The sequence below is a fragment of the Rhamphochromis longiceps genome, linkage group LG1, assembly GCF_057381845.1.
Source record: "Rhamphochromis longiceps isolate RC_006_pf linkage group LG1, R_longiceps_female_GT1.1, whole genome shotgun sequence".
NCBI lineage: Eukaryota > Metazoa > Chordata > Actinopteri > Cichliformes > Cichlidae > Rhamphochromis > Rhamphochromis longiceps.
In genome coordinates, this window is record NC_140557.1 from 20,715,111 (window position 1) to 20,743,000 (window position 27,890).

General features: G+C 38.2%; 2 protein-coding genes and 1 pseudogene across 3 annotated transcripts; all 3 read left to right on the plus strand.

Annotated features, from left to right (window-relative positions):
• Window positions 1-515: 515 nt before the first annotated feature.
• On the plus strand, window positions 516-3,694 carry bola3 (bolA family member 3). The gene is made up of 4 exons (XM_085411209.1): window positions 516-669; window positions 788-911; window positions 2,318-2,406; window positions 3,043-3,694. Exons 1-4 carry the CDS (start codon window positions 601-603, stop codon window positions 3,106-3,108), a joined length of 348 nt encoding a protein of 115 aa, XP_085267335.1. The 5' UTR covers window positions 516-600; the 3' UTR covers window positions 3,109-3,694.
• A 1,857-nt stretch (window positions 3,695-5,551) lies between these two features.
• On the plus strand, window positions 5,552-19,089 carry vat1l (vesicle amine transport 1-like). Of its 2 annotated transcripts, none has more exons than XM_085411220.1 (9): window positions 5,552-6,098; window positions 6,651-6,780; window positions 7,007-7,222; window positions 7,408-7,550; window positions 9,534-9,637; window positions 10,298-10,353; window positions 10,493-10,687; window positions 14,625-14,708; window positions 18,934-19,089. In XM_085411220.1, exons 1-9 carry the CDS (start codon window positions 5,884-5,886, stop codon window positions 19,087-19,089), a joined length of 1,299 nt encoding a protein of 432 aa, XP_085267346.1. In that variant the 5' UTR covers window positions 5,552-5,883. The 2 variants fall into 2 exon arrangements, with proteins under 2 accessions (XP_085267346.1, XP_085267341.1); XM_085411215.1 differs by lacking the exon at window positions 18,934-19,089 and adding an exon at window positions 15,323-17,270.
• Window positions 19,090-23,372: 4,283 nt separating this feature from the next.
• LOC146678658 (uncharacterized) lies at window positions 23,373-27,636 on the plus strand (annotated as a pseudogene).
• The last annotated feature ends 254 nt before the right edge of the window (window positions 27,637-27,890 follow it).

Below are 27,890 nucleotides of genomic sequence, written 5' to 3' on the forward strand. Positions count from 1 at the left end.
AAACTCCAGTCCATGAAGGCCAGCATCCTGCTTGTTTTTGAGATGTGTGTGCTTTGCCAATAAAAAGCTACAAGGGCAGGTTAGTTGGAAGACAAGCAGGACAGCGGCCCTTGAGGCCTGGAGTTTGACACATGTGGATTACAGTGTTAAATTGCTGTGTTACAGAAAATAATCATGATTGTTAAAGAATAAAAATAGAAATAGTGACTTTAAAAACACATACAACCAATAATATGTATAATTTTATTTATAAGAATGATAAAATAAAATAATAAAATGTAAGACTGAAAAGAGAACTGTACTAAATGGTACGTATGACCTTCATAGCAATCAGTATTAATACATAACATATAATCTATTAAAAAATGACATGTATGAATCTTGTATTCATTCAAAATATTAATTTTATATTCATACCATGGCAATATTAGAAATAGCAACAACTAGGGCACTCAAATGTGTTAAAAAACCCAAAGTGATTTGTGACCCGGATGTGTGACGTCATATTTGAGGGACCGCGCTGTCTGAGGCCATGACAGTTAAGTAACCGGTGTGTGTTTCACAAACTCCCCCTGATCAAGCTGTGCCTCCGTTTTCACAATGTTTGCTTGTAGTCGCAGTTTGAACAGCGCTGTGGTGTCTGCACTCCGTCTTCTGCGCAGTAATCAGGTTAAAACACCTTTAGCAGTACCAGCAGTGCATTTCAGAGGGTCAAGCTTTAGCTTAATGCTAGCCGCCAGTTTGCAGAAACTGTCTGCTGAACTTAAACTCATCTCCTCCTCCTCAGACTGCCGTCACTGGACAGCTGGAAAGACCTCTGTCCACGCAAACCGACGGGGAGGTCCGCATCGCAAAGATACTGAAGGAGAAGTTCCCTTCAGCCTCGTCACTCAAAGTTGTGGATATATCAGGTAAACACTTAAATCCGCGGAAATGATCCTGATCCGCCTAAGACGGGAGCACGGCTTAACACGTGGGAAATGACAAGGCTGGAAATGAAGCTACACAAAACTTTTGGTTCATACACAGTGGGGGCAGTGTCAGACCTTGAGTAAATTTTTAAGGATTCATCTACTGTGCAGCTGCCACATGAGGAATTACTGACAGGCAGTGACGGTGCTAAAAACAAATACATCACCCAGATTGACAGGATTACATGTTTTTCCTCTCTTTGCTTATTAGCAACACCCTTATTTCCTTTTATTGTAAGGAACCGATCTGCTCCTTTTAACTCTGGTTGGTGGTATTTGATTTGTTAATTTTGTGTAAACGTGTCAAATAACTTTTCTGTTATTTGCACATACACAGTGGATAAATACTTTCCCCTGGTTTATATCATGTGATACCCATTATCACTGATTTGAAGCTTTTTGAGTCAGCTAACTCAAAAGACCCTCAGAGGGATGCATTCCGATGCAGGATTAAAGGATTTGTGAGCTTAACGTTTTCAATCTTAAATATGCTATTTAAAAAAAAAAATTTAAAAAAAATTTAAAAAAAAAAAAAAAAAAAAAAAATATATATATATATATATATATATATATATATATATATATATATATATATATATATATATATATATATATATATATTTTTTTTTTTTTTTATTTATTTATTTATTTATTTATGGTTATTGTTTTTGCCTGGTCGTACTCTGCTGCTAAGTCTGTTTTAAATTGATGGATGGCAAATAACATCCAACAGATTAGAGTATTTGTAGCCCATTTAATACCAAGAACAATCAGTCAGTAAAATTAACTTCACCTTCATCTGGTCACCCACTTATTAATACCCTCTGCGAGACGATGTCAGACTTGATTACATTGATTATCCTTTGATGTGTGTATCACTTTTGAACTACACACAGAGCACATGGAGTTATAAAATCAATATATCAAGTCAAAATTCACAAAAATAATTGGTTTTCTGTGGTATTATTCTCAACTTCTTTGTAGCAATAATGTGGCCCTTTTCTGATACCTTGTTTTTTATTGTTGTTTTGTTTATCAACCACTCGAAAAGGCTTAAAGACTCAAATGATGCAGCAGACACCACTTTTTAGATGTCTTGGAGTAAAAAGCCCAGGTTAAGTCTTTAACTGCCTTCATGATACCCACCCACTTCATATGGTTTTAGGTTTGCAGAATCGGCTAATGCAAAGAAATCCCAACTATGTTGAATTTGCCTGGTAGGACATGTAGGTCTTCCCTGAAGCCGTGCATTTGAACTGAGGAAAACTCTGAAAGCCAAGGAAGCAAACAAACAAGCAAAGCAAGTCATAAGATTCTCTGTTTCTGTGTTTCTGTTCTGTTATTAGGTGGCTGTGGGGCCATGTATGAGATCCACATAGAATCCAGTGAGTTTAAAGGAAAAAGGACTGTTCAGCAACACCAGTTAGTCAATCAGGTAAACCCCTAGAAACCTTGTCTAAACTGATGTATTAAATCTAAAATTGTTGATGTTTTATTTAGTCTGTGTTGAACCTTGTATGTGCTTGTTATTTGTTTTTTTTAAAGATGACATGAAACGCTACACATATAAAGGATAATTTACATCATGGAGCCCTGCTCTCAAAAACTGACATAGATGTAACTCTGTCTGTGAAGCTGGATTAAATATGTTTAGCACCATCTTCTGTTAGTATGGAACGTGATGTCACTGGGTTGCAGCTAATAGTCTTACATTAGTTTATGTTTGCTAACCAGTGACAGAATCATGATCAGGTTTGTGCTGCCCCTGGGTATAACAATGAGTTTTATGTTAAGAAACCAAGGATATACTGTCCACTTTTACCGTCTTGTCTCTAGCAGTATTTGGCTCTCATTACTTGGCTAGCGGCACTGAAATGGGAAAATCCATCTGTTAGCTGCAGTGTCTGGGTTTGTATAGCACTCCATGAGGTAAATTAACCTCCATAGATCTAGTGTTTCATGTCCTCTTTTAAGTCTGTCGTCTTGGCTTCAATTAACAAAAACTTGTAGTTTATATTTGCAATAGTTGATATTTTAATCACAAGTATTGCGTATGTCTTGTCCTCCACAGGCACTCAAAGATGAGATTCAAAACATGCATGGATTACGAATATTCACTGATGTCCCACAACATTAGAAAAAGTCCTATTTCTGGCCCACAAACCTTTCCTTTGTTCACCCTCTCTAGTATGAATGCACAACTGGGAGGAAAAAAAGCTGTTATGTACTAAACTAATCCTGTGACATAGATGTTAATGTACCAGTGGCAGAAACGCACAGGACCTTATCTGTAGCAGTTAAACACTGACAGTGTGAAACATGCATGATTGCTAAGTGAGTTATCATGTACTCTAAGATAATATATTGAACCAATGAAAGCTGTGATACGCACAAAATGGCCTGCTAAATTGTTAGCAAAGTGTCAAGTCATGTAGGCTCTTCCCATTGTGGGGTCTCCTGAGGGCTGATGGTGATGCTGGTGTAATAATGGGCAGTCTCGTAATGGTGGAGAATAGCTACAGACTCTATTTTTAACTGGGGAGGGATCTGTTTATGGAGCATTAGTTTGCAATGTCATTAACTCTGACCACAGTCTGTGTTACCGTCTAGCTTAAGATGATTAATTTCAAAATTGGTTACTGGCATTGGATTGTACTTTGCTCCTGTGTTTATGCTACCTATTCCTTTCTAATGTACCTTGCAATAAAAGGAAGCTACTTTTGTTGACTGTTTTCTTTTTGTTGCTTAAATTTAAAAAAAAAATCCATTTATATAAAAAAGGAAATGCGCTCACTATTACTGCCTGTCAAATTAATCTAATATTAATCACGCTGAGGATTAAAAGTGAAAATATGAAGTTTTTCATAACATCTTTGCTGCTGTTGAATGTTGAAAAATGATGGCAGAAAGCAAGTGGAAGCCTTAAACAATAGGCTTAAATCATTTCAGCTGAACCAGTGTATAGCTGAGTGATGGAAGTCCATCGCTCTGATCTGTAGTTCTACAAATCTGTTTGAAAATCTTTCCGCTCCTTTTTGGAGTTTCCTGTTATTTAAGCAGGCTGCCGCAGTTAGCTACGTTAGCAGCTAGCATGTTCTTGAGCTCAGATATTCAAAGAAGTACAAAAAGTGAATGTTAGACAAGTGTTATTAAGGCGTCTTGGCTTCTTCAGGATGTGTAGTAAGCAGTAACGTTTATAATAACTTTTCATTTTATTATTTATTTATGCTTGGCACATATCATTGGCTTCTTTTTGTGTTTGAGAAATTTTAGATTAAACCTTTTGCAAAGAGGTCCGTTTATAAAAGAAAACAGTTACGATAAAATTAGGAGCGAGTGTAGCAATTTATGATGCAGGAAGTTGAATGCGTCAGCAGGTTGTTTTAAGATGTTGCCAGGGTTACAGGGTTACACCGTAACCTTGGCAACAGTTGATGAAGTTATTTTCTCCATAACCATGGAGTTTATTCTACAAAGAAAATTAGAAGTCAATTTCAAAACATTAGAAATATTACACCACCTGATTTATTAATTTTTATTGCGAAAAGGCTTTTTACTTTTACATATTAGGTTTTGTGTTAGGTAGCAAACACACAAAATTTGTTAAAGAATATGATAAATTAGCATTTTGCTAGTTTCTCATTAATTGTAGCACCTGACATTGAACCACTCCAGGCTACTTGAATCTATGTTTATCCATATCTAAGAGAGGCCTATAAACCTTTTCAGCCAGCCATAAAGACTTCATAGTGTCCTCTGTATAGTGAAATGCTTTTCACTGTTTTGTTTTGGGGTTTTTTGTTTTGTTTTGTTTTGTTTACAGTCATAATAAAAGCCTTATTTTTAGGTTGCAACCGTGTGATATACAAATTAAGAAATTAATTCACGAGCTTTAAATGCAGAATCTTGTTTCCATCACTGGGGGAAAAAATATTATCTACAAAGTTTTGGTTATTATCTCAATCTTGACTTACGAATAGGAGAAAAAAGATTTTTTTTGCCCTCAAAATTTTTTTTTGAGGTTTTAATCTCAGAATTTGGGGTTATGTATCTATAAATAATAAATTATTATTATTAATAAACTAATAATATGACATTTTGAGTTACTCAAGTCAATTTTGACAGATTTATCAATTTTTAAAAAATCTGTCTTTTAGTTATTTATTTATTATATATTGTCATTTAAACATCGTTTAGCCCTGTTTAATAGTTAATTTAAACAGAGATTTCGAGGGATGTAAAAGAATATGTATTATATATGTATTAAATGTATCCAAATTTTAAAAAAAAATTATAGCCTCGAAGAAACTTCAAGTCTACAAGTCACGAATACATTATTTTAAATAGGAATGTTGCACTCGCACACAATCATGCATACCATGATTGATTGTTGTTAATTCTTCGCTAATTCTTCCAGGTTTGTTTGTTTTGTTTCCTCTGGTCATTTTTATAGTTTAACCCTTTAAAGGAGAATAAAAGAAAACATCCCATTAAACTATAAAACTTTGAATCTTTATTATGAGGTTAACGATTATTTATTTATATCCTACTTGGTTGTGCTGCCGAGGGCATCTGAAGGAGTTCATCAGACTTAAAAGTTTTGCGGGCGCTTCACCACCAGATGGTGCACTTTATAAGTCGTACTGGCGCAAGGAAGGATAATTCACCAGGATGAAATAATTTCCTGATTTGAAATAGCAAAGTTTTTTTTGTTGAATTAATCGCCATCTGTCAGACTTAAAATACTGGAACTTTAAACCTGCGTGAGTGCACGTCGCTTGCAGATGATGAGGATTCAGCTTCCACTGTGGATAACCGTCCATACAGCGCCTGCCTGTGTGCAGGCTGCACCGGCTGCACGCCCAAATCACTCTCGACTAGGAACGGGGAGGCAGAGCAGCTGGTCTTCGACATGGCTAAAGAAGGAGCAGACATGACAGAGGAAACCGAGTACATGATAGACAAAAATGTGAAGAAAGAAATAGACAACGTGGAGACGTCTGGCAATGCCAAAGAAATGCGAGCGGTGATATTGTCAGGTTTTGGGGGTCTTAACAAACTCAGGGTGACCAAGAAGGCAATGCCCGAGCCTCAGGATGGTGAAGTGAAGATCCGCGTGAAAACATGGTAAATATGAGGGTGTCAGTGTTTTTCATTTGTACTTGTGAGCTGCGGTCTGATCTGGTCTTTTACTCCCACGTTGCATGGTGCTTTTGTGAAGTCTATACGCTGATCAACAAGGCTTACACAGAAATTCGCAGTCATGAATCCACAGGTCTTTTCTGGTACAGGAGGTTGGGTGGCTGATGTTCATAACAAGCATATCTGATGCCACAGTTTCCAGTCATTCTATGTCACACTTTCTATTTTCTAAGCGCTTGTTTACAAGATATTGAGCAAGTCATTTTTCCCCAGGTTGCAGCTGAGCTTTTGCCAGTGTTAGCAGTGTGACATTGGGAAAATTAAAGTGTACTGTTTATTCACAGAGGAAAAGCCTGTGACTCACTGCTCATAATAATGCAATAAACAGTGCTGGGTAATCCCTACATCTCTTAACACCTCATGCTAAATATTTGATATTAAAAAGCTGTTAGAGACTGTTCAGGGTCATGGTCGTCATCCAGATATCGAATCAGATGGATTCCAGTGTAAACAAACAAGAATTATTCTTTGTTGCAGTGGCTTGAATTTCCTGGACCTGATGGTACGTCAGGGGACTATCGATAATCCCCCCAAACCCCCTCTTGTCCCTGGATTTGAGTGCTCTGGAATAGTAGAGTCAGTGGGTGAAAACACAAAGGGATTTGAGGTTAGTGTAATTACAGCTTGTTGATGCAGTTGTTCTATGAGTACATGCTGCCAGAGAAGTACACCAATAAAACTAGAGAGGATGCAGATTGCAATAAGTGCTGTAAGCGTAACAATCAGAAATATACTGCTGTTAATTCATAATCTGATGACATTTACTGCCACATGACGGGCTCACGTTAGTGTCTGCCGTGTGTTGACCTCCTTCCCTCACATGTTTCTTTCAGATAGGCGACAGAGTCATGGCTTTTGTGAATTACAACGCCTGGGCGGAGGTGGTTTGTGCACCCGTGGATTTTGTCTACAAGATGCCAGATGAAATGACGTTCGCTGAAGCAGCAGCCTTCTCCCTGAACTTTGTGGCTGCTTATATGATGCTCTTTGAGGTTGCCAATCTGCGAGAAGGGATGTCAGTGTTGGTCCACTCAGTAGGAGGTGGTGTAGTAAGTCCAGTTCTCATATGACTAGTGCACACCCTCTAAACAAATGCACACATATGGAATTGTTGTTTAATCCCCGCTGTTAATAGTGCTATTTATGCCGTGGTATGATTTATGTTTATGTCTGCTTTCCTTATCCTCTGTGCTCTCGGGCACTGATACATTATTATAACTGTTATTATGTTCAGGGTCAAGCTGTGGCTCAGCTCTGCTCCACCGTGCCTAATGTCACTGTGTTTGGGATCGCTTCGTGTTTCAAACACGCAGCCATTAGAGACTCCGTGGCTCACCTCTTTGACAGAAATGTTGACTACATCCAAGAAGTCAAAAAGTAAGTGTGTTGTGTAAGTGGTTTTACTTCTTTTTGACAAATTTTGGCAACATTCACTCATTGAGTCAAGACTGAATGTGGAGATGTAGTCAGGTGAAGATGTTGCCGGTTACCCCTTTAAACTAACGTGACAACACTTAGTTAACAGAGGGTAAGAGGCCTGCTGGAGGATGCAGATGTTACTGCTTGCTTTATTGGTCATGTGTGGCTGTGGTCACCATGGCAACTCACAGCTCATCTCAGCAAGCAGCAGCATTGTGTAGGGTGGAGGTCTGTAGCGGCAATGTGGAACAGCTGAGCCAATTAGGCCAGAGGAGCGATTTCTTACACGTTACACTGACATCAGAGACGGTTTACGCTACAAAGAAACCGCTGGTTGCAAACGTTCATGGGATTGGATGCGGTATGCCACAGGTCTACTACAATTAATCTGCGGAGGTTTCATGTAGTTCTAACGATGTTGCAAAGCTTTTGATTATTTCATCACCAAACGGCCTCCTCTGCTTCACAGAGCTCTGGCAGTAATTATCTGTGGCTATACTAGAAACAGGGTAGATGCGCATTAGTATGATGTATGAAAATCCATATTTGCCACGTTGTAGTACCTACAGATGCAAATGGCTTGATTAGGAAATGATGTTGAGTGCTTTCTGCATACATGTCAGCAGTGGTAGTGGATTAATATGCCTTTCATCTCACTGGTCCACACATTCTTCTCAGGATCAAGTGCAAAGTACAATTAAATTAGCCCTTTTACAAAAGGCAAAAAACCATGAGAATCACAAGACCACCAAGCTGTTCAGCCAGCCGGGTGTTTGGGGCCACAAGGCAGAAAGTATGGACTTAATGTCCCCTTGATAATAACATGCCTTTCATTCTTTCATATACCGTACTCTAAAAAGTCTCATTATGGCCCTTTTTTTTCCACTGGCTGATTCTGTGTGCGATGAGATCAGAAACGTTTTGTAACACAGTGTAAAATATGTTACCGATGAGGAGCTACGTGGGCACTGCAACACATCAATAATCCCTGTATAAGAAAACGTGGGCTGCAACTTTTTCTCAGAGTAATACTCCAGAGAACCAAGCTCCTTATCTTATGAATCCATGATTAGACAAAACCTGAAGCTGCTCCAGCATGAATCACAGGCTGAAAACACACACACACACACATAAATAAATTATATATATATTTATATATACATATATCTATATATATGCTTACAGAGTATGTTTTGCACGTTTACATTTAGTGCTTGTGGACACAAACAAGCCAGTGCAGTCATATCTCTGCCTTTCACTGTACTTTAACTCAACTGCTCGAATTCTTCATGACATTTTCAGTAAAGCTGAAACAATTAGTTGCTTAACTGATTAATGGTAATTGAATGTTGCCTGTTATTTGGATTTTAGATTAATCTACTGGTTATATTTTTACCCTTGTGAGCTTTCTAAATCTGGGTGACTGGGACTCAGGAGGTAGAGTGGGTTATCCGCCGGCTGAAAGGTGGGTAGTGTGATCCGCAGCTCCTCCGGTCTGCCTTTCAAAACGTTAAGATGCTTAACCCCAAAATGAATGTGGGGGTGACAGATAAAATATAGTGCTGTGTGAATGTGGCTTGTAGCGTCTAAGTTTCTTGCGGGCTCAGTAAGAGTAGAAACCTTTCATATAACTGCCTCCATTCCTTAAATCACTTGTTTTCTTAGACAAAAGTGGAATACTACATTAAAAAGGCAAAAAAAAGTATTATGTCTGAAATCGATTCAAATTTGTCCAAAATGTGTCCAAATCTTTTTTCTGCTAATCTTACCATCGAGGCTAAATGTTTCAGCTCAAATCTGTGTTTAAAATAATCTGTTCATTTATGAGACAACATTCAAATAATTTACTGGTTCTAATGAAGTGTTTAAATCTCTGCATGTTGCATGTTTATTAGCTCAATTGAATATTTTTTAACTGTCCCTTTGTTCTTGGTGTTTCAGGATTTCTCCAGAGGGAGTGGACATTGTGCTTGACTGCCTGTGTGGGGAGAACACAGGCAAAGGCCTGAGTTTGCTGAAGCCGCTGGGAACTTACATCCTGTATGGTGGGGATGATATGTATTCCTTTACTGTGCAAAAATGTATCGCTTCAAAGTCAAAATAACTACATTTTAAATCTTACTTCAAATATTGAGAAGTACAGTCTCACTCTCGAGTCAAATTCCCTGGCCCAAAAAAGCAGTCTGGCACGAACACGCAGAGATTTTTATACCAGTTTGCGTGTGGATTAAAGAAGCTTTAGAGGTACTTTTAGTTGGATTTTGTTACTTTTGCACAGAGCCCGAGTAGCTGTTTTACATTCCTCATGGCAATCTATCTGTCTTCTTGCTGCAGCTTCAATTTTTACACACACCCATAAGAGTGGCACAGATCTAGTCGCAAAATAGTGAGTGTCATTTGAATAATATATACTCCAGAGCCTGCAAATTGAATGTATTGTCCTTCACAGCAACCAGTCTTATCTGGTCTCCGTTAATTACTTTAGCTTCTGTCAAGCCTCATGAATCAAGTAACATGATTACAGAGAGATTAATTCATTATCTGCAGCCATACTCAAAATGTGCAAAGGCATACTTGCACAGATCTAAAGGGCTAAAGGTGCCAGCTGATCCTCCCCCACTCTCCCTTCATGCTTCATGGCTGCCAATTATTGACTAGTCACTTCTGTCCAGTATACAGAAATCCTTTTATTTTTGTTTTTTCAGGCGCGTCAAACATGGTAACTGGGGAAACAAAGAGTTTCTTCAGCTTTGCAAAATCTGTGAGTCAGAGATGCAGTCTATCATCAATATTTGAAAGGAAACTACACCCTGTAACTGCCCAATCAATTATAAGTCACAGGAAATGAAACGCACGCACACATCCGTCACCCTCGTTTGCTTGTTTATTTGTTTTTACAGTGGTGGCAGGTGGAGAAGGTGAACCCTATTAAGCTATACGAAGAGAACAAAGTCATAGCTGGATTTTCGCTCCTCAACCTGCTCTTCAAACAAGGGAGATGTGGCCTCGTGAAATCAGTGATGGACAAACTCCTGTGTTTGTATGAAGAGAAGAAGATCAAGCCTGTAGTGGACTCCCTCTGGGCGCTGGAGGAGGTAAGAACTTGAAGTAACCAGAGGGTTTAAGACACAGAGATCGATGAGGATCAAATTAAAAATGACCCGATCACGTCGGGCAATCCGAGATGCCAGAAAAGATTTTAAGAAGAATTGGTTTAAACATCCTGGACAGAATATAATGTGTTGTTTGTCGCTGCTGAACGTTGTCAGCTGTCCTTGGACATTCTTCCACAGATGGTGGGTAGGTTGAATCTTCCTGTTCAACTATTATGTCACACCAACACAAAAAGCCAAACAGCCCATACATCAAGCACTTGACACTCGATTTCTACAGACTCTTTAAGTCTTCCTATAACTGTGATCATTCAGTTTCTCAGGAACCTTTGTACAGTAGATGCATGTTTCCTCTAATAATTTGATATTTACATTAAGAGATCCGGATCAGTCTTTTCCTGCATTGTGCAACATTTAAAAGGGATTTGAGTTCAGGGGAACATCAGTAGTAAATGAAGACCCATGACTGGAAAAAGAGAGACTCATAAATACACTGTCACAATTGGTTGTGTGTAGAACATATTGAAGCATTGAAAACCAGACTCTTTCCATCACATAGGCAATTTTACAGACAGATGAATATTACCACATCTATGCTCGATTTCCTCTTTTTACTTTGCTCGCTCTGCTATATTTTTACAAGGGCATTTGTGGCTCACATCCCCATTGGTACATAAGCCTAATGGAAAAGTACCACTTTAAGAGAGCGTACCTATGCTACTTACAGGGTTTTTCCTGCCTAAAAGAATTTTTAGTGCCCCCCAAAAACGCTTAAATCCAAGCCAAAGGACAATCACCGGCATCGTAATGAAATACTTTTTTTTATAAAGCAAGTTTGCTAATTGGGGGTTTTAGTTGTCCAAGCATAATAATCATTTCTGTTTATTAAAATGGTCCGAAATAACAGAAAATGCACTGATTTGTTTTATACAAGGTAACACACACTCACTACTTTAACTGTATGCAGGGCCATCATGCTTATTCATCCACTTAATCCCCATATTTATCCATAAAAGCTCCGGCTTGTGATGCGGGTTTAGCCGGTGTGCATTTGACCACTGCTGGGCTCCTTCATGAGAACAGCTTCAGTTTAACCCCTTTTTCATATTTGTGATCCTTCCTCTGATGTCCACGTGTACCTGCAGTGGATACAGTAAAACGGGGATCGGAGTAAGGCAGGAACAGTTCTGTGTTTTTCGTCTGTAGTTAAATGATACACAAAGATGGGGACAACCATGGCCCATCGCCACAGCTGTTTTCTCTTATTTGCTTAATTAAACCATTTGCAAACAAGGAATGTGTGGGCTGTACAGATGGTGGTTGATTTATTCATTTTTCTGCACCTGTGGGGTGGAAAAGCTGCACTTTTAATATTCTTGTAGGTTAATGAATTCGGCAAAGACTTGCAGCTCTGAATGACTTACCTCTGCACCATTTCAGACCTAACAAACGCCAGAATCAATGAAGAACCTGCAGCTGGGGACTTGAGACTAAATGGACTGGTTTTTGTATAGTGCATTTCTACTCAAAGCACTTTAAAAAACGGGCCCTTTTTTCAACATCTAACTTTCACTCTAACATAATGGGAGCAACCCAAGAATACTATAATATTCAGAGTGGAGCAGGCAGTGATTGAACCACCAACCTTCCAATTAGTAGACAATCTGCTCTATCTCCTGAGCCATGGCCACCCCAGTCCACTGATTTTCTGGTTACTGGAAAAAGAAGCAGAAAGTTTATCCTTGGACTTTGTTTCATACTGAAAAATACCTCAGGAATTTAGATGAAAGCAGAGGCAGTGTAAGTAATAATCACAAAAAGCTTACTGTAAGTTATTCTAGACTCTGTCTACAGTCGGAGAGATATTTTTGTGAAATGATTTCTCATGGGAAACTTTCCATGCACTGTTGTCATTACTTTGGCAGATTGTTCAGGCTATTCACTGGAACCATTGCCCATGAAGAATCTCATTAGAGGGGAGGATAGCGTGGGATGTAGTGTCAGGGGCACAGCTTGCCTCGGTTGTTTATATGCCTGGAAGGAGAGGTTAGTTTACATGCTGACCATAGCAACCTTTCTTTCCGGAATGAGAAGTTGGACAATATGCATGGCTGGGACAGAATAATGGGAGTTTTTCTAATCGCTGCTAGTTTCAGTCAGGAAAATATTGTACAGCTTCTACGCTGAATGCTATTAAAAATCCTGAAAAACAAAATCGAACCCACGTTGCATGAAAATTGGTCATTATGCACAGAGACCTAATTCGCTCAAAATGTAAGCGGAATTTATCCAACCCCCAACCTCTTCTGGAAAGTTGCTACCTAACAGCAAAGTGCTGTACAGGTTTATGACCCACTTTTCCTATTGGCTTGATTTCTGTGACAACGGGTTCCAGACAAAGGCATACACTCAGCTGCGTCTGCGTGAGTGCATGATATGGCATGGTAATCTTTTGTGGTGGGTCTGACTTTATTTTTGCCCTTTTATCAGTAGCACCATGCCTAACAGAGTTGATTCTTTAACCTGTTAAGTAAGTTGCTGTCACAGCAAAATAAATAATGATGACTGAATGGCCTAGCAGTCGTTCATAAACGTTGTTTCTGGTCTCCTTTTGCCTGCTGGATGGCAACACGGAACCGGAAAGCGTCGCTCGTTGTCACATGTTGTGCCTCTTATTGCTCCCAGGCCGTGTTGGTGAACACGAGCGTGATGTTTTATGACAGCATATGAAGTGTGGGTTTTTCGAAAACAGTGTACATTTGCAGGAGCCTTGTCAGTGCATGGCAAACTGTTGCCTCAACTGCTGCATCACGACTGGATATTGAATTATTTTCATTTGAATGCAAGCTGTAGAGTTCGCCACAACGCAGTGCTTAGTGTTCTGGGATTTTGTTTACAGGCGCTGATGATGTGCACAGGGATTTCTCTGCAGCAGCCCGCTTGCCTCAGTCTACCGACAATACACACCTTATTTCTGATTTTCTTTAGCTGGCAGTAAAGATCACACAAACCTAAAAGATTCTGACTCACTGTCTTACTCAGTTTTGCTCTCCTAGCAGGAGCACTGAATTGAGGGGTTTTGCTGAATTTGAACGTGTCATGGTATTTTTCCACAGACAGCCGAGTGGCAGAAGCCTCATCTTCATTTAAAGATAGTTTAAGAGCCCTATCATGTTGATACATGATGTCCTTTATTATATCACAGACGTGATAGGTCACCTATGGTTTACTCTGCAGTGTAGTGCACAGCATCACATTTTATCTCTGAAGACGGCATAATGTGTGCTATAGATGTAGCTGCCTAATTGAGTTTGGAGTCCTTGGTTCAGTTCCTAGAAGGGTTGTTCTTTATTTTATTTTAATTCTATCTACTGTAGCTATTGAATGTGGGGATAACAGTGAGCCAGGTTATTAGGAGGTGTGGTCTGAGACTTTATTTATTTTGCAGAATGTGACTAAGATTTTTTGCAGTGTAGAATAAACCATTTCTGGAATAAGACTGCAGAAACAGTTATTCTTAATGTATCTGTTATTAGAGCCTGTCCCTCCCTGCCAGATTTTCAATTCAATCTCTTGCTATAGATCTTGCATCAGTGAGGTGTTCAGCGTGATGTCAAATATCAGCCAGCAGAGTGAGTCAGCATCATTTTGTCACCGTTAAGGCCATTAACTTTCCTCGCACAGGAAGTCTGTAATATAGCTGTGCTAAAAATGGATCCCGTGTCTACAATCTGCAGAAAATTATTGAATCTTTTTGTGATTTTGAAATTTTATCAGCTGGTGTTTTTTTTTTTTAATCCAATTTTACAGCAGTCTCTCTGTTAGAGATCTTTTATTGTTAAACCAGCTTTTTTTACATGTTGAGAATAAGATCTGTGCGGCTTTTTAAGAAGAGGTTAAACTTATGTTTTCTTCTCAGGTAAAAGAGGCGATGCAGAGAATTCATGACAGAGGCAACATAGGAAAACTCATTCTGGATGTTGAGAAGTCTCCCACCCCTCTGGTACGAAAGGCTTTTATTGCTATATAGACATTTTCTCTTTTAAAAGGTGACAGACTGCATACATAAACAGACATGGCTGTTAAGAGTTTTAATTTCTCCGTATGGATCGGTCTTATATTCAAGCCTACTGTAGTTTATGTAGGATTGTCTGGATGCAAAATTGGATAAATATGAATTCCAAGTCCACATTTTTAAGAAAATCTATAATGAAAATGATTTTTTTTAGAAATGCAAAAGGTATTCTTCTCACACTTCATTTGCTAGCTGACATACAAAGTGGCATTTGTAGTAAAACAATATATATATATATATATATATATATATATATATATATATATATATATATATATATATATATATATATATATATATATATATATATATATATATATATTTATTAACAGCAAACCACATAAGTAACTGCACATTTTCTTCTCATGTCAGGATTGTGAGAGCTGGATTTCCTGCTGTCCTCTTCATTTCCATTGTCATGTCAGCCCATCCTCTGCCCATTAGCAGAGTTTGCTGTGTGATTTGATGTCAGCTCACATTTATTTCCACCTCTGTTTCCACTAAACGGTTAATGGTGGCAGTAAAAAATGTTTTATCTGTAGATGGCCAGCGACAGCACAGAGACCAGTGAAGCAGGAGAGGAAGAAGAGGAGCCCGAGGGAGACAACGACAGCAAGGAGCGAATGCCTTTTATCCATTAGACCCGACAAAATCCCACTGCAGCACACCTAGAGACACTGGAGAGGCAGCACAGTTTCACCAGAGCAACACAACCCCAGTCGTGTGTGTTTGTGTGCATGTGCTGTATGCATGAATGTATGTATGTGCAGTATACTTTAGTGCCTCTTGTCCGTTTCCTATTATGTGTCAATTGATTAGTCTAAGCAAAGGATAGGATGCCACAATGTGCAAGAGCCATTTTCAACACAGTGTTACATTATATGCTGTACTATGAAGTAATTACCTGCTAGCCAATAATATGAATAGGTTTGTGTTCACTTTATAGTTAACTGCATCTGCCCACAGTTTATTAAATTAACAGCAAACCACATAAGCATTTAAACCTGCCGACCTGCTATTCTCGTTTTATGATTAGCACCCCATGAAATAGATTAAGTAAAGCGCCTAAGTGTCAAATAGTAACAAGGAAACATTTCTAAATATTTCACAGCACAGGGGGAAAAAAGAAGTATTTTTCTGTGCTCGGCTGTGAGAATTAAAAGCGAACAGCTGAAATAGGTTTGAGAAAGTGACCCCAGTGTTCTAATTGTTCCGATCAAGGGAGTGCATCCCTTTGTTGTGTTAACTAATATGTAAGCCAGGAGAGGCAGAAAAGACTGAGTGTAGATATTTGCATGACATTTTATGCTAATGTGCCAACCTTATATTATGGGATCACTAGTGCCTTTGAGCTACAAACAAGTGTAAAATACTTGAAATGTATTCCTTATGTGCAGTTCACATTGAACAAACAAACAAAAAGTTATTTTTAGGTGGAAAATGAAGTGTAATCTGTTTAAAAAAAACAAAAACATCATTGGATCATGTAATAAGAGGGATTTGGACTTATTTTTCCCACTGAACTGTATATTCAGAATTTACATAATGTGTAACACCACGATTGTAACATTTATTGTTTCCGATCAGAAAACCATGAACAGATTTGTAAACACTTGAGTAGAACAGGACAAATTTCAATTTATACCTGCGTCAAAATCCTGGTTTTTCTTGAGCATTAAGTAGTTAGTCGGACTCAGACTGCAGTTTAAGGTATTTAGAGTCTCTAGCTTGCCTGTCTGACCAAAGTTGTTTACTTGCTGGTGCCTCACAACAAAAGTGCCGTAAAACTCCATAACTGACGTCGTATTTTTACAGTGAGCTCGTGTATGAGGCTGATTTAGGAACACTGTGCAGCGCTTTAGTTAAGTATGGCAAGCTCTGCCTTTACTCTGCAAGTACACCCACCTACTCAGACGATTTTATTTTTGAAACTTGTGAGAATCTGCTACACTATTTCAATTTCTCTAATTACGCTACCTTGCTTACTCGGTGTGTTTGTATCGGCTAGCTGTCTGAATCCTTCATCATTTTAGGCTCATCTACAAAAACAACACAGGATGTCAGTGTTTTGTAATTGAAAAAAGTAGAAACTAGTCAATGTGTAGCTTAAAAGTTATGAGTAAACACTGCATGCTTTGAATGTGATAAACAGTGAAGAGAAGATGTTCAATGGGTTTACTAAAGTGATCAGATAAATTATATCCTAGACTTGAAATTTAGGGCGTTATTTAGACAATTTGGGGAAGAAAATCTAAAATTCGATGCCTTCAATGTCCCTGTTAGTGTCTGTGTGCGTGAGAGAGACAGTTGTATGTGTATTCATATTGCCTCGTTTAAAAAAAACAAAAGAAAGAAATGTGTACAACTTGTTCAGCACTGTAGTGTGTTCACAAAATTCCTCAAACTATGGTTTACCTGTGATATATTTTTGTCACATTTTTGTTGTGTACTTTCTTTGAGCACTGCTCTGTTTACTTGAATAAATTTATCTGCAAAGCATTTCTTGCGATTTTGACTCGTGTTCAGGTGCTCGTTAATGCAAATGTCTAATCAGCCAATCACATGGCAGCAACTCCATTCATGTAGGCATCTAGATATGGTTATTATGGTGAACATGGTGATTTAAGTGACTTTGAACTCGTGCTTTTTGGTCACAGATGGGTTGACTATTTCAGAAATACTTTGTTGGGTGAAAATGTCTAGTTCATGTCAGATGTGAATAACTGATTACAACCAGTATGAAGAAGAGCATCTCTGAATGTCCACAATATTGAAACTTAAAGCAGCCGCACTACAGCAGCAGAAGAACAGACTGGGAGCCACTCTTGTCAGCTAAGAGCACGAGGATATAGTTCACATAGGCTCACTAAAATTAGACAATGTGAGATTGGAAAAATGTTGCCTGGCCTGAAATAGCTACAGCGATTAGAGCACGCTGTAGGTATTTCAGGTACTGTGCTGCAGTGGTTTGTATCATATCTATAGACTCCAATTTGTGCGTGTAAATGGAGAGTCGTCTTCACACACTAAGGTCAATTATGGTGTTCCACAGGGTTCAGTGCTAGGACCAATTCTGTTTACATTATACATGCTTCCCTTAGGCAGCATCATTAGAAGACATAGCATACATTTTCACTGCTATGCTGATGACACCCAGCTCTATCTGTCCATGAAGCCAGATAACACACACCAATTAGTTAAACTGCAGGAATGTCTTAAAGACATAACGACCTGGATGGCCGCTAACTTTCTGCTTCTTAATTCAGATAAAACTGAGGTTATTTTACTCGTCCCTGAAAATCTTAGAAATATGGTATCTAACCAGATTCTTACCCTGGATGGCATTACCTCGGCCTCCAGTAACACTGTGAGGAACCTTGGAGTCATTTTTGACCAGGACATGTCCTTCAATGCACATATTAAACAAATATGTAAGACTGCTTTCTTCCATTTGCGCAACATTTCTAAAATTAGAAATATCCTGTCTCAGAGTGACGCTGAAAAACTAGTTCATGCATTTATTACTTCCAGGCTGGACTACTGCAATTCATTATTATCAGGATGTCCAAAAAACTCGCTGAAAAGCCTTCAGTTAATCCAAAATGCTGCAGCAAGAGTACTGACAGGGCCTAGAAAGAGAGAGCATATTTCTCCTGTTTTGGCTTCCCTTCATTGGCTTCCTGTTAAATCCAGAATTGAATTCAAAATCCTGCTCCTCACGAACAAGGTCTTAAATAATCAGGCACCATCTTAGCTTAATGACCTTGTAGGACCCTATTAGAGCACTTCGCTCTCACACTGCAGGCCTACTTGTTGTTCCTAGAATATTTAAAAGTAGAATGGGAGGAAGAGCCTTCAGTTTTCAGGCCCCTCTTCTGTGGAACCAGCTTCCAGTTTGGATTCAGGAGATAGACACTATCTCTACTTTCAAGATTAGGCTTAAAACTTTCCTTTTTGCTAAAGCATATAATTAGGGCTGGATCAGATGACCCTGAATCCACCCTTAGTTATGCTGCAATAGACGTAGGCTGCTGGGGGATTCCCATGATTCATTGAGTTTTTCCTTTCCAGTCACCTTTCTCACTCACTATGTATTAATAGACCTCTCTGCATTGAATCATATCTGTTATTAACCTCTGTCTCTCTTCCACAGCATGTCTTTAATCCTGTCTTCCTTCTCTCACCCCAACCGGTTGCAGCAGATGGCCGCCCCTCCCTGAGCCTGGTTCTGCTGGAGGTTTCTTCCTGTTATAAGGGAGTTTTTCCTTCCCACTGTCACCAAAAGTGCTTACTCATAGGGGTCATATGATTGTTGGGTTTTTCTCTGTATCTATTATTGTACGATCTACTGTACAATATAAAGCGCCTTGAGGCGACTGTTGTTGTGATTTGGTGCTATATAAATAAAATTTTATTGAATTGGTCTGACAACTCTTGATTTCCAGAGGTGGGACCAAGTCATTGTTTTGCAAGTCTCAAGTAAGTCTCAAGTCTTTATCCTCAAGTCTCAAGTCAAGTCTCAAGTAATGTCAGGCAAGTCAGAGTCGAGTCTCAAGTCACTGGTGTAAAAGTCCGAGTCAAGTCACAAGTCTGAAACTTTGAATTTCAAGTCCTTTCGAGTCTTTAAAAAAAAAACAACGAAAAAATAATGTTGCAGTTATGCTAAATGTAAATATTAGACCATGTAATTTTTTAATCTGTGTTTTTCTCAACACATGACAAAATAGTGAACTTAGAAAATATACACAAATTGTGAAATTGTACCTCTTTAAAATGCAGCTCAATTAAACCTAGCTCCAAGAATAATTTTCACCGACAGTTCTGAGATAAGCTGCATGTTATTCTTGGATGCGGTTGTAGGACCAGCTTTAAAATCGCATGACAAAAATATCATACATATTAAAAAAAACTGAATCACCAACGTAGCCTGGAAAACATTTGCTAGTTAGATGAAGTCAGCTATCTCATCTTAGCATATTTATATGCATATTTATAATCATACGGTTCTTGGAGTGAGTGCACACACTCATGAAGTTTAGTAACTTCCGGTCACTGCAACAAGCCCAGGTACAGTTTACCGACGGATGGGTGCAGGACCTTGAAATGCACCGTGTAGAACGAAAGACCATCGTACGTATCATAAGTTTACCAGTCTCACAAATCGTCGTCATAAATACACATTCGTTAACCGTTTATTAATAGGACCTTTGAGCTCAATGGTAATTAATTAGTAGTGGAAATAATTTCTGGTACCCATCACAGAAATGTAGCAGTGACAATAATATTGTATGCTGTAATCGTACTGGGCAATTAGTGATACAAAAAACCTGTTTTATCCTGTGAATAAAAGTATATGTTTTTGTCAATGTACCATAATAACAGAAGCGAAACGCAATATTGTGTCAGGACAATTCACTATTTATGCACAATAAACAAAGGAGCATAGCGCGACAATTTCTGTTCAGCGCCAGACTTGCTTGTAACCTATATCACCAATTATGTTATGAAAATGACGTATTAAGTACTAAAAGACACTGACCTTCGTGTAAATGCTTGGAGCAGACTAACCTGTGAGCTGGAGTGTTCTGGGACGTTATATTTGATCTTTGAATGGCTGCAATCCAGACCATCCGTCGCGTCTTTGTTACTTCGGAAACATGGCTCGAACAATTTCTCTTCAACGACGTAATCCGATAACAACCGATCTCTTTACCCGTCGGCTTCCCGTGGCTGTCATGCGACCGGCTATTGCAGTTAATAATACAACAGCTTCTTGACATTTTTGTGTTTCTTTTTATCGCTGTGTGACTGATTTCAATTGAAAGCCTGCGTGCGCTAGTACCGCTTGCCACGAGTTCCCAGAATCCTTTGCGGTTCTACCCGTGAATGACGTCACATTTTCAATCTCTATATAATATGCATGTTAAATTTTATATTTGGGGTAAAATATCAAGTCTTTTCAAGTAAACCGGTTCAAGTCCAATTCAAGTCCCAAGTCATTGGTGTAAAAGTCCAAGTCAAGTCACAAGTCTTACAACATTTTTTCAAGTCAAGTCTAAAGTCATAAAATTAATGACTCGAGTCTGACTCGAGTCCAAGTCATGTGACTCGAGTCCACACCTCTGTTGATTTCTGCTGTGACATTTGAAGGGTAAGGTCAGAATTTGGTGTAAACAGCGTGAGAGCATTCCTCATGTCAACAGTTTAGACTGCTGCTGGTGCAATGGTGTGGGGGATATTTTCTTAGCACAATGTTCGACCTCTTGGTAGCAACTGAGCATCATTTAAACACCACGCCGTGTCCATCTCTTAATGTCGACAGTGTACCCATCTGATGGTCTACAGCAGGATAACACACCATGAAAGTAAATAATGCACCAAGGAAGAAATTCAAAAAGGAATGAACATTGCAAACAAAGATGAACACAGGGTTATACACTACCAGGAAACAGGTGGGGATCGGGGCACAGCTGAAACTAATCAAGACAAGTGAAGACAGTCAAGGTGGGGCTGAGAATCACAAAGGAGAAAAATTGCAGGTAAAAAACACCTTGAAAGTAAAACAGGAAGTAACCGGATGACCGAGAGGAGAAGAAAAAGGTACACAAGAGGGGAAAGGGACTTACAGGGAAACCCATGAGGAGATGGCTATGAAATCAAAGCAGGGACTACACTCAAAATAATAATACTCATGATATACCAGGATAGAAAAAGGAATAAAAAAAACCCAAAACAAAACAAAAACTGAAACATAATATCAAAATATATTAACAGGAATCTGAAACACAAAACTCATGACATACAAGTAAATCAGATTCTTTGTAAGCCTTCAGTGTTGCACAAGATGACAACAGCATCAGGGATTTCTCTTTAAACAGAGAGCTGAAACACAGTTGTGTTGCTAAAGAACATATGGATCTCAGAGGAGGACAATGGTGCTTGTGTCTAATGACGATGGTGGTCGAACATTACTCCGTTTCATTTTGGCTTTTGCTGTGATTTCCCCCCAGTTTGTTTGGTCAGAATCAGGAGTGCACTCTAGGCAAAACTGCTGCAAACGCCGCCTTATTTGAAGATTCACACACATTTGGTCTTGAGCAATGAGCAATTATTAGTCAAACCAGAAATAACCTGCTACGTAGCTTGCATTCGAACATCATACATTAATGTGCTTGCACAACTTTATTCCTGCCACTGAATACTAAGCAACAAGTCTATAAAAGCTCATTTTGTAGGATTGTTTGTTTCTCACACATTCGCCGCATCATGTTGACATATATGCATCTATATGTATTAAATTTCTTAATAAATAATTGGAATGCATTATTCCAGAGAATATGTCACTCAGGGGGTGGATGTATTATTAAAAAAACAGTTTGAGATTCTAAAATAGGAAAACGTGCTTGAACTGGTTTTGACAGTTGAATAGCTATATTGAGCAAATATGCCCAATAGTTTTTTTTTCTTATTTAGCTCCCACTCCCATCTGTATACATCTCCCTCTAAAAATAACTCGCCTGCATTAAAGCTGTAAACTGGACTTCTAATAGCAGCCTTATGTTCAAATATTGCATAACTGTCCCTGTGATTGAAACAGGCCTAGAGCGAGGCTGTATTGATGTACCAGGTATATTTAGTTGCTTAAATTTATTGAAGTGGTTGGTTAAACCTTTCCTGAGCACAATGATAATTCACTGCCAGGCTGCATCATTTGACACTTAAGAGGTGGTATAAGTTTTCAAGTCTCAAGTTGATTACGTCCAAACTTAACATGTGAAAAGAGGAAGAACACTCTGTAGTATTGAAGCAGTCAATGGATTTCAGGTTTGTTTGTGAAATGAAAGTGAATGCTTCTTAGCGCACCTTGTCCCAAGTAAATATTTATCTAAAAATAACTCGACACAAGGAAATCATTATTGGCCTCCACCCTTTTTAACCTCCCTCACCTCCTCCTGATGTCTGGGCAAAAACAAACACATTTAGAGCCAATACACTCTTAGAAAGGATGTGTTAAAAAATGACACAAAAAATGTGTTGTTACACTATTAACACATTTTGTGTAAATTTTAACATAACATGTGTAAGAAAATGTGTAAACATTGAAAAAATGTGTAAAACGCTTAACACACTTGATGTGTTGCACAGTTTAACACATTTTGTGTGTTATTTTCAGAATCTAACAACAGGACCTAAAATTAGCAGCTCAGTAATTTGATGCTAGCCCTGTGTTTAGTGAAATAAATTGTAGATTAACAATGTATTATAACTATATTAACTGAATAAATAAAATGTTTAGTTATTGTTTGTTTTCCTTAATCCTTTCCTCATTACTTTCAACAAATAAAACATTTTATAATGTAATGTGGACCAAGGTGTGTATGGTGTACTAAAATTCTGAAAGAGGATTAATTTTTTATTTCTCAATATGTATGGCATACCAATTAATGGCCATGGCTATACTATAAGCATAAGTATCCACAAAGAACAGGCTTAATTTTGACCATAACATGTGAATATAATTGAAGCAAAAGTAGAAAATGAAATGAGTAAGAACACACATGCTTAAAATTGAAACAAATTCTGCCCAGCAACATGACATACCGGCGGCGGGAAGGGGGCGCTATCTTTCGCGCCACTGAGACAAAGGAGACAAAGATGGAGGTTACGTCGCCTAGTATGTTGTCAGACCTTACAGTAAGTATCATTTACCAGTTTATCTTAATGTACTGAAAATATGCCGGGTTTCTGGAAGAATGTGAATTTATATAAAATATAGGAGTTATGTAGGAGTTTAGAGTTTAAGTTAATTACTGCTTAACTATACCTAACTAACCTTAATGTAACAGTCTTGCTAACATATCCTACTCTTAATTTTATTATTAGTTCTTGGATTTCGTGCCATACTCCATTAGAGTTAATGTGTTTTGGTAGTATTTTTATGTATTACTTTATTCATGTATTTATCTATTTACTTTATTTATGTATTAGAGTATTCAGAAATTGCTCTTAGAACCAGTGTGGTAGTTGGCTAGCGGCTCCGACAGGCATTATGTTGTCTATGAGCAACGCCAGAGTCAGCACCTAACCGTAGCAGTGTTGAGTAAAATGACAATATTGTGGTTAGCTCTGAATATAGCAAATGTAGTTATCACCGCGACCATTCGTTTACTAGCAGAGAATAGGAATAAAGACTGAGTAACTTTAACATGAAATATACCTCATATTGACAGAGATAATTATTTTTTCAAGCAGTTAAAGCAGTTTTTGCATCTAGTATGATTAACTAAAGTATGTGCACATTCTTTTTTAAGGCTTATTGCTGGAAACATGCTCTGATATAGTTTCTTTTTTATGCAGAACTTCTGAGGAAGTAATAGTCAGTGTTATTTAAAAAACCAAACAACAGCAACTTGACCATGCAAATTATCTTACTTATTTAGCCATGTGTTTCATTTTTTCAGCACACATATGACAACTTAGAATCTGTCAAAGTCCTTGTAACCACTTTTATAGATGAGAAAGAAATTTGTAAAAAAAAAAAAATTCTTATTGTCAGCAGTGCCACAGACATCACTATTAGTCAGGATCAGATTTATTCACCAAGTAGCAACTAGAAGATAAAATCAATTTATTTATTATTCAGAATTTCTTTTAGTCATTGCGTTATAATCACGTAGTTAAGAAACCGCCTTCTTCTGCTGCAGCTTTTTGAGTAAACTCGTGCTTTTATGCTCTGTGGAAATTTGCTGTCATGACTTTGAAGATTATTGCAGAGAGGTAAAGTGTCTGGTGTTGCCTTTACACAGTCTACCATTACCACAGAAGAACAAAGTCAACCCCTGAAGTCACTCAGGAAAGCCCCACAGATTCTTAAGGAGTATGAAACCTGTCGGTGCCATCGAGGAGGCTCCTTGTGAAGACTTGCATTGGGGATTTGGTGGAGAGGTGTGGTTAGTAAGTATAGCACTTTACTGTACTTTGTTAAAATTTTGCAATGAATGTTTTCCTTTAAAAATGTTGAAGTGCACAGAAGTAAAAAAGTTTGTTTTCCAGTTACCCTCTTAGTGCAGAGAAGCTAACTGTAGCAAAAAGCATCCTCACCACTTTTCCACCCTTAAGTGGCAGGACAGGGGGAAGGATTTGTAAGTAAATTTAGCATTTTAATAATGTAAATTCCACTACATACTGTAAATTGCACTTGTTCCCACTTACTGTGTATCGTTTAACCTTTATCTAATTATTTATTAGAGCTTTTTTTCTCAGTTAAAATTGCTCAGCTGTTACCCATATACCTCTGTCCTTTCTTCCTCAGGAGCATTATTATGATCCAGTCTCTCATTGTGGAAATTGTCTGCTAGAAAGTTGAACATCAGCTAAAAAGTCCTAATTTTTTCTCAGGGTCTGATGGGACCCAAATCATAGCTAAAATTAAGGAATAATGGACTTGTATTCAAATACCACTCCAAGTAAATTGTTGTTTCACTGTGTAGGTAAGCTTGATGTGGAATGGGTAATAGAAATGTGATACTATAAAGTTTGATTTTAGCCTTTCAGCTACCAAATGGACAGAATGTACTTTTGATTTAATGTATTTAATGCTTCATTTTAAACGTAAACACTTCTTTTATTTCCGTAGGCTGGACTTGGAGTTTGGCAATCTTACAGGAGGAAAGGTGGACCTCTTTTTGCGAAAATGGGAAGCCAGTAGGGCTGCCACAAACGATTATTTTGATAGTCGACTAGTCACCGATTATTTATGCGATTAGTCGACTAATCAGATCATCATCCACTGGACGTAAAACTACAGCTTATTGCACCAGCAGCATCTGCTCTTATATAACTATCATTAGCTTACAGCTTTAAGCTTTTAAGGTGCTAACTAAAAATAAAGACAAGATGATAGTTTATTCAATTTTAATGAAATTTGCAGATTGTTTCGGTAAAGTTTAATAAACTCCTTGCTATCTAAAATATAACAGGACACCGGAGTATATTCTCCAGCATCTCACACTTCTGATGATCAGCTGTCTGCTTGACGTTTATTCAGCTGTGTAAAAACTATAACTTTAATCTCAGCCAAACCGATTTACTCAGGAACAAATAAAATACTAAAAAAAAAAAAAAAAAAAAAAGCCAAACAACAACATTTTTAATTTATCTAAGTGACTCATATATATTTAACCTGAGTCGCGAAAGACGGCGGTGGGTTTGAAAACAATTTGCCGGGAGTCCGGTGTTCTCACGGCGCTAGTGACCTAGCCCCCGGCTAGCTATCGAGCTAGTGGGTAACAGACGTCTCCGAAAACGTCGGAGCGCTTTTGAAAATATGTGGTGTCCTGATAAACTGAGCAGATATTTGAGGTTTACACAGCTACATTCTCGCCTGAAAATATGTTAAACGTTTATTTTGTGACCCAGAAAGAATAATAAGAGTAATATTAAAACTAACTAGCTACCGCCATTGTTGGAAACTAAGCTGGGCCGCGCTATGAATTCTGGGACACAGCTGCTTCTTCTTCTTCGGGGTTTAACGGCAGCTGGCATCCTTGTACATGCTGTGCTGCCATCTTCTGTTTCAGTCCGTTATTACACTCTTAAATCCTGCTATTATTCCTGCGTCTTTTGCGATCTTACAAAGCTTCAAACGACACGTCGACTATTAAATCAGTCGTCGACGATTTTGATAGTCGACGTAATCGTGACTAGTCGACAAATCGTGGCAGCCCTAGAAGCCAGTATCATTCCGAAGCTCAAATCAGTAGCTGCCCTGGAAACAAGAACCCCCCCGCCATGTGTTAACACACCTACTCCCACCAGTTGGTGCCAGTCGTTGCAGCCTTTTTTGCACTGGTATGTATTCAGTAAAGTTCTCACGGTATTTACCTGAGGAAAGCATTTGTCTACACCTCACTGAATACTATCTTTATCTTCCCCATCTCCAAGCCTGGAACAAGTATTGCATCGCTTTGCAGTGATCCTGAAGCATCATCCACAACACACCAACCCCAGCTGATATGCATCGGTGATCTAAAGAGGGCAACCAGGCAGTACATCATTGTTGCTAAGAATGACAGAGTAACCATTTCTCTGAATGATGGCCTGACATGTGCTGTGGATAAGCTTTTCAAACTGTACTGGGTATGTAACTTGTCCTATCCAGCACCACTTGGCTCCGTCTTCACCTTCTTTGAGTTTGTCTATGACCTGCCGCTGTCCACCCAAAGGAAAACCAAAGTACTGGAGCTGATTGCACAGATTAAAGGATGCAAGTAAAATGTTCACCTGTCCAAAATGTAGAGAGTCTCTGTTCACAGAGGTGAGAAACCTCATTTGGCATCTTTGTCAAATACACTGCTTATCAGGACTGACCATTTTTATGCCTATGCAGTGGAAAGGTCAGACAATATGAACTGATTGGCTGAAATTTTTGATTTTCGTATTTAAACCCAAGGTACAAAATTGTATAACCTGGATGCTATATTCGCCAAAATGTATGTTTTTCTGTTTGCATGCAACTGCACATTTGTTAAATGTTGACAATTTGTTGAAGATGACAATTGTTACCTTTAAAAATTTTAATTCATGTATTGTCTGGATTATATCAGAACATTATATATATATTGAAAAAATTGAAAAAAGGGCAATCATATATATTGCCCTCAAATTTTTTTGACATTTTAATGATCTAGAGAGATAGAAAGCTAGTCAGATATGAATTTTGTTTGATTTTGTAAAGTAAAAATTGTGATATAGCTTTGGCTAAAATTGAATTTAAAACATTTTAATTGAAAAGATTCTGACAGCTGTTGTTCATTCAGTTTGTAATGATTTATAATATGCCAAATAAAAAATGGAATTCAATAAATGTATAATATATACCCATCTTTTTTCTCCTTTTTTTAAAAAAATTGAAATGTACACATTTTAACACATCTTTGTGTCAAAATAACACATCTTTGTGTTTACATTTTTTAACACAGAAGATGTGTTAAAGGAGCAGACACATTAATTGTGTTAAAACTGACACATCATGTGTTGTCCCTAATCTGATGCAGCACATGTGTTAAAATTTAACACATGATGTGTCAATTTTAACACATCCCTTCTAAG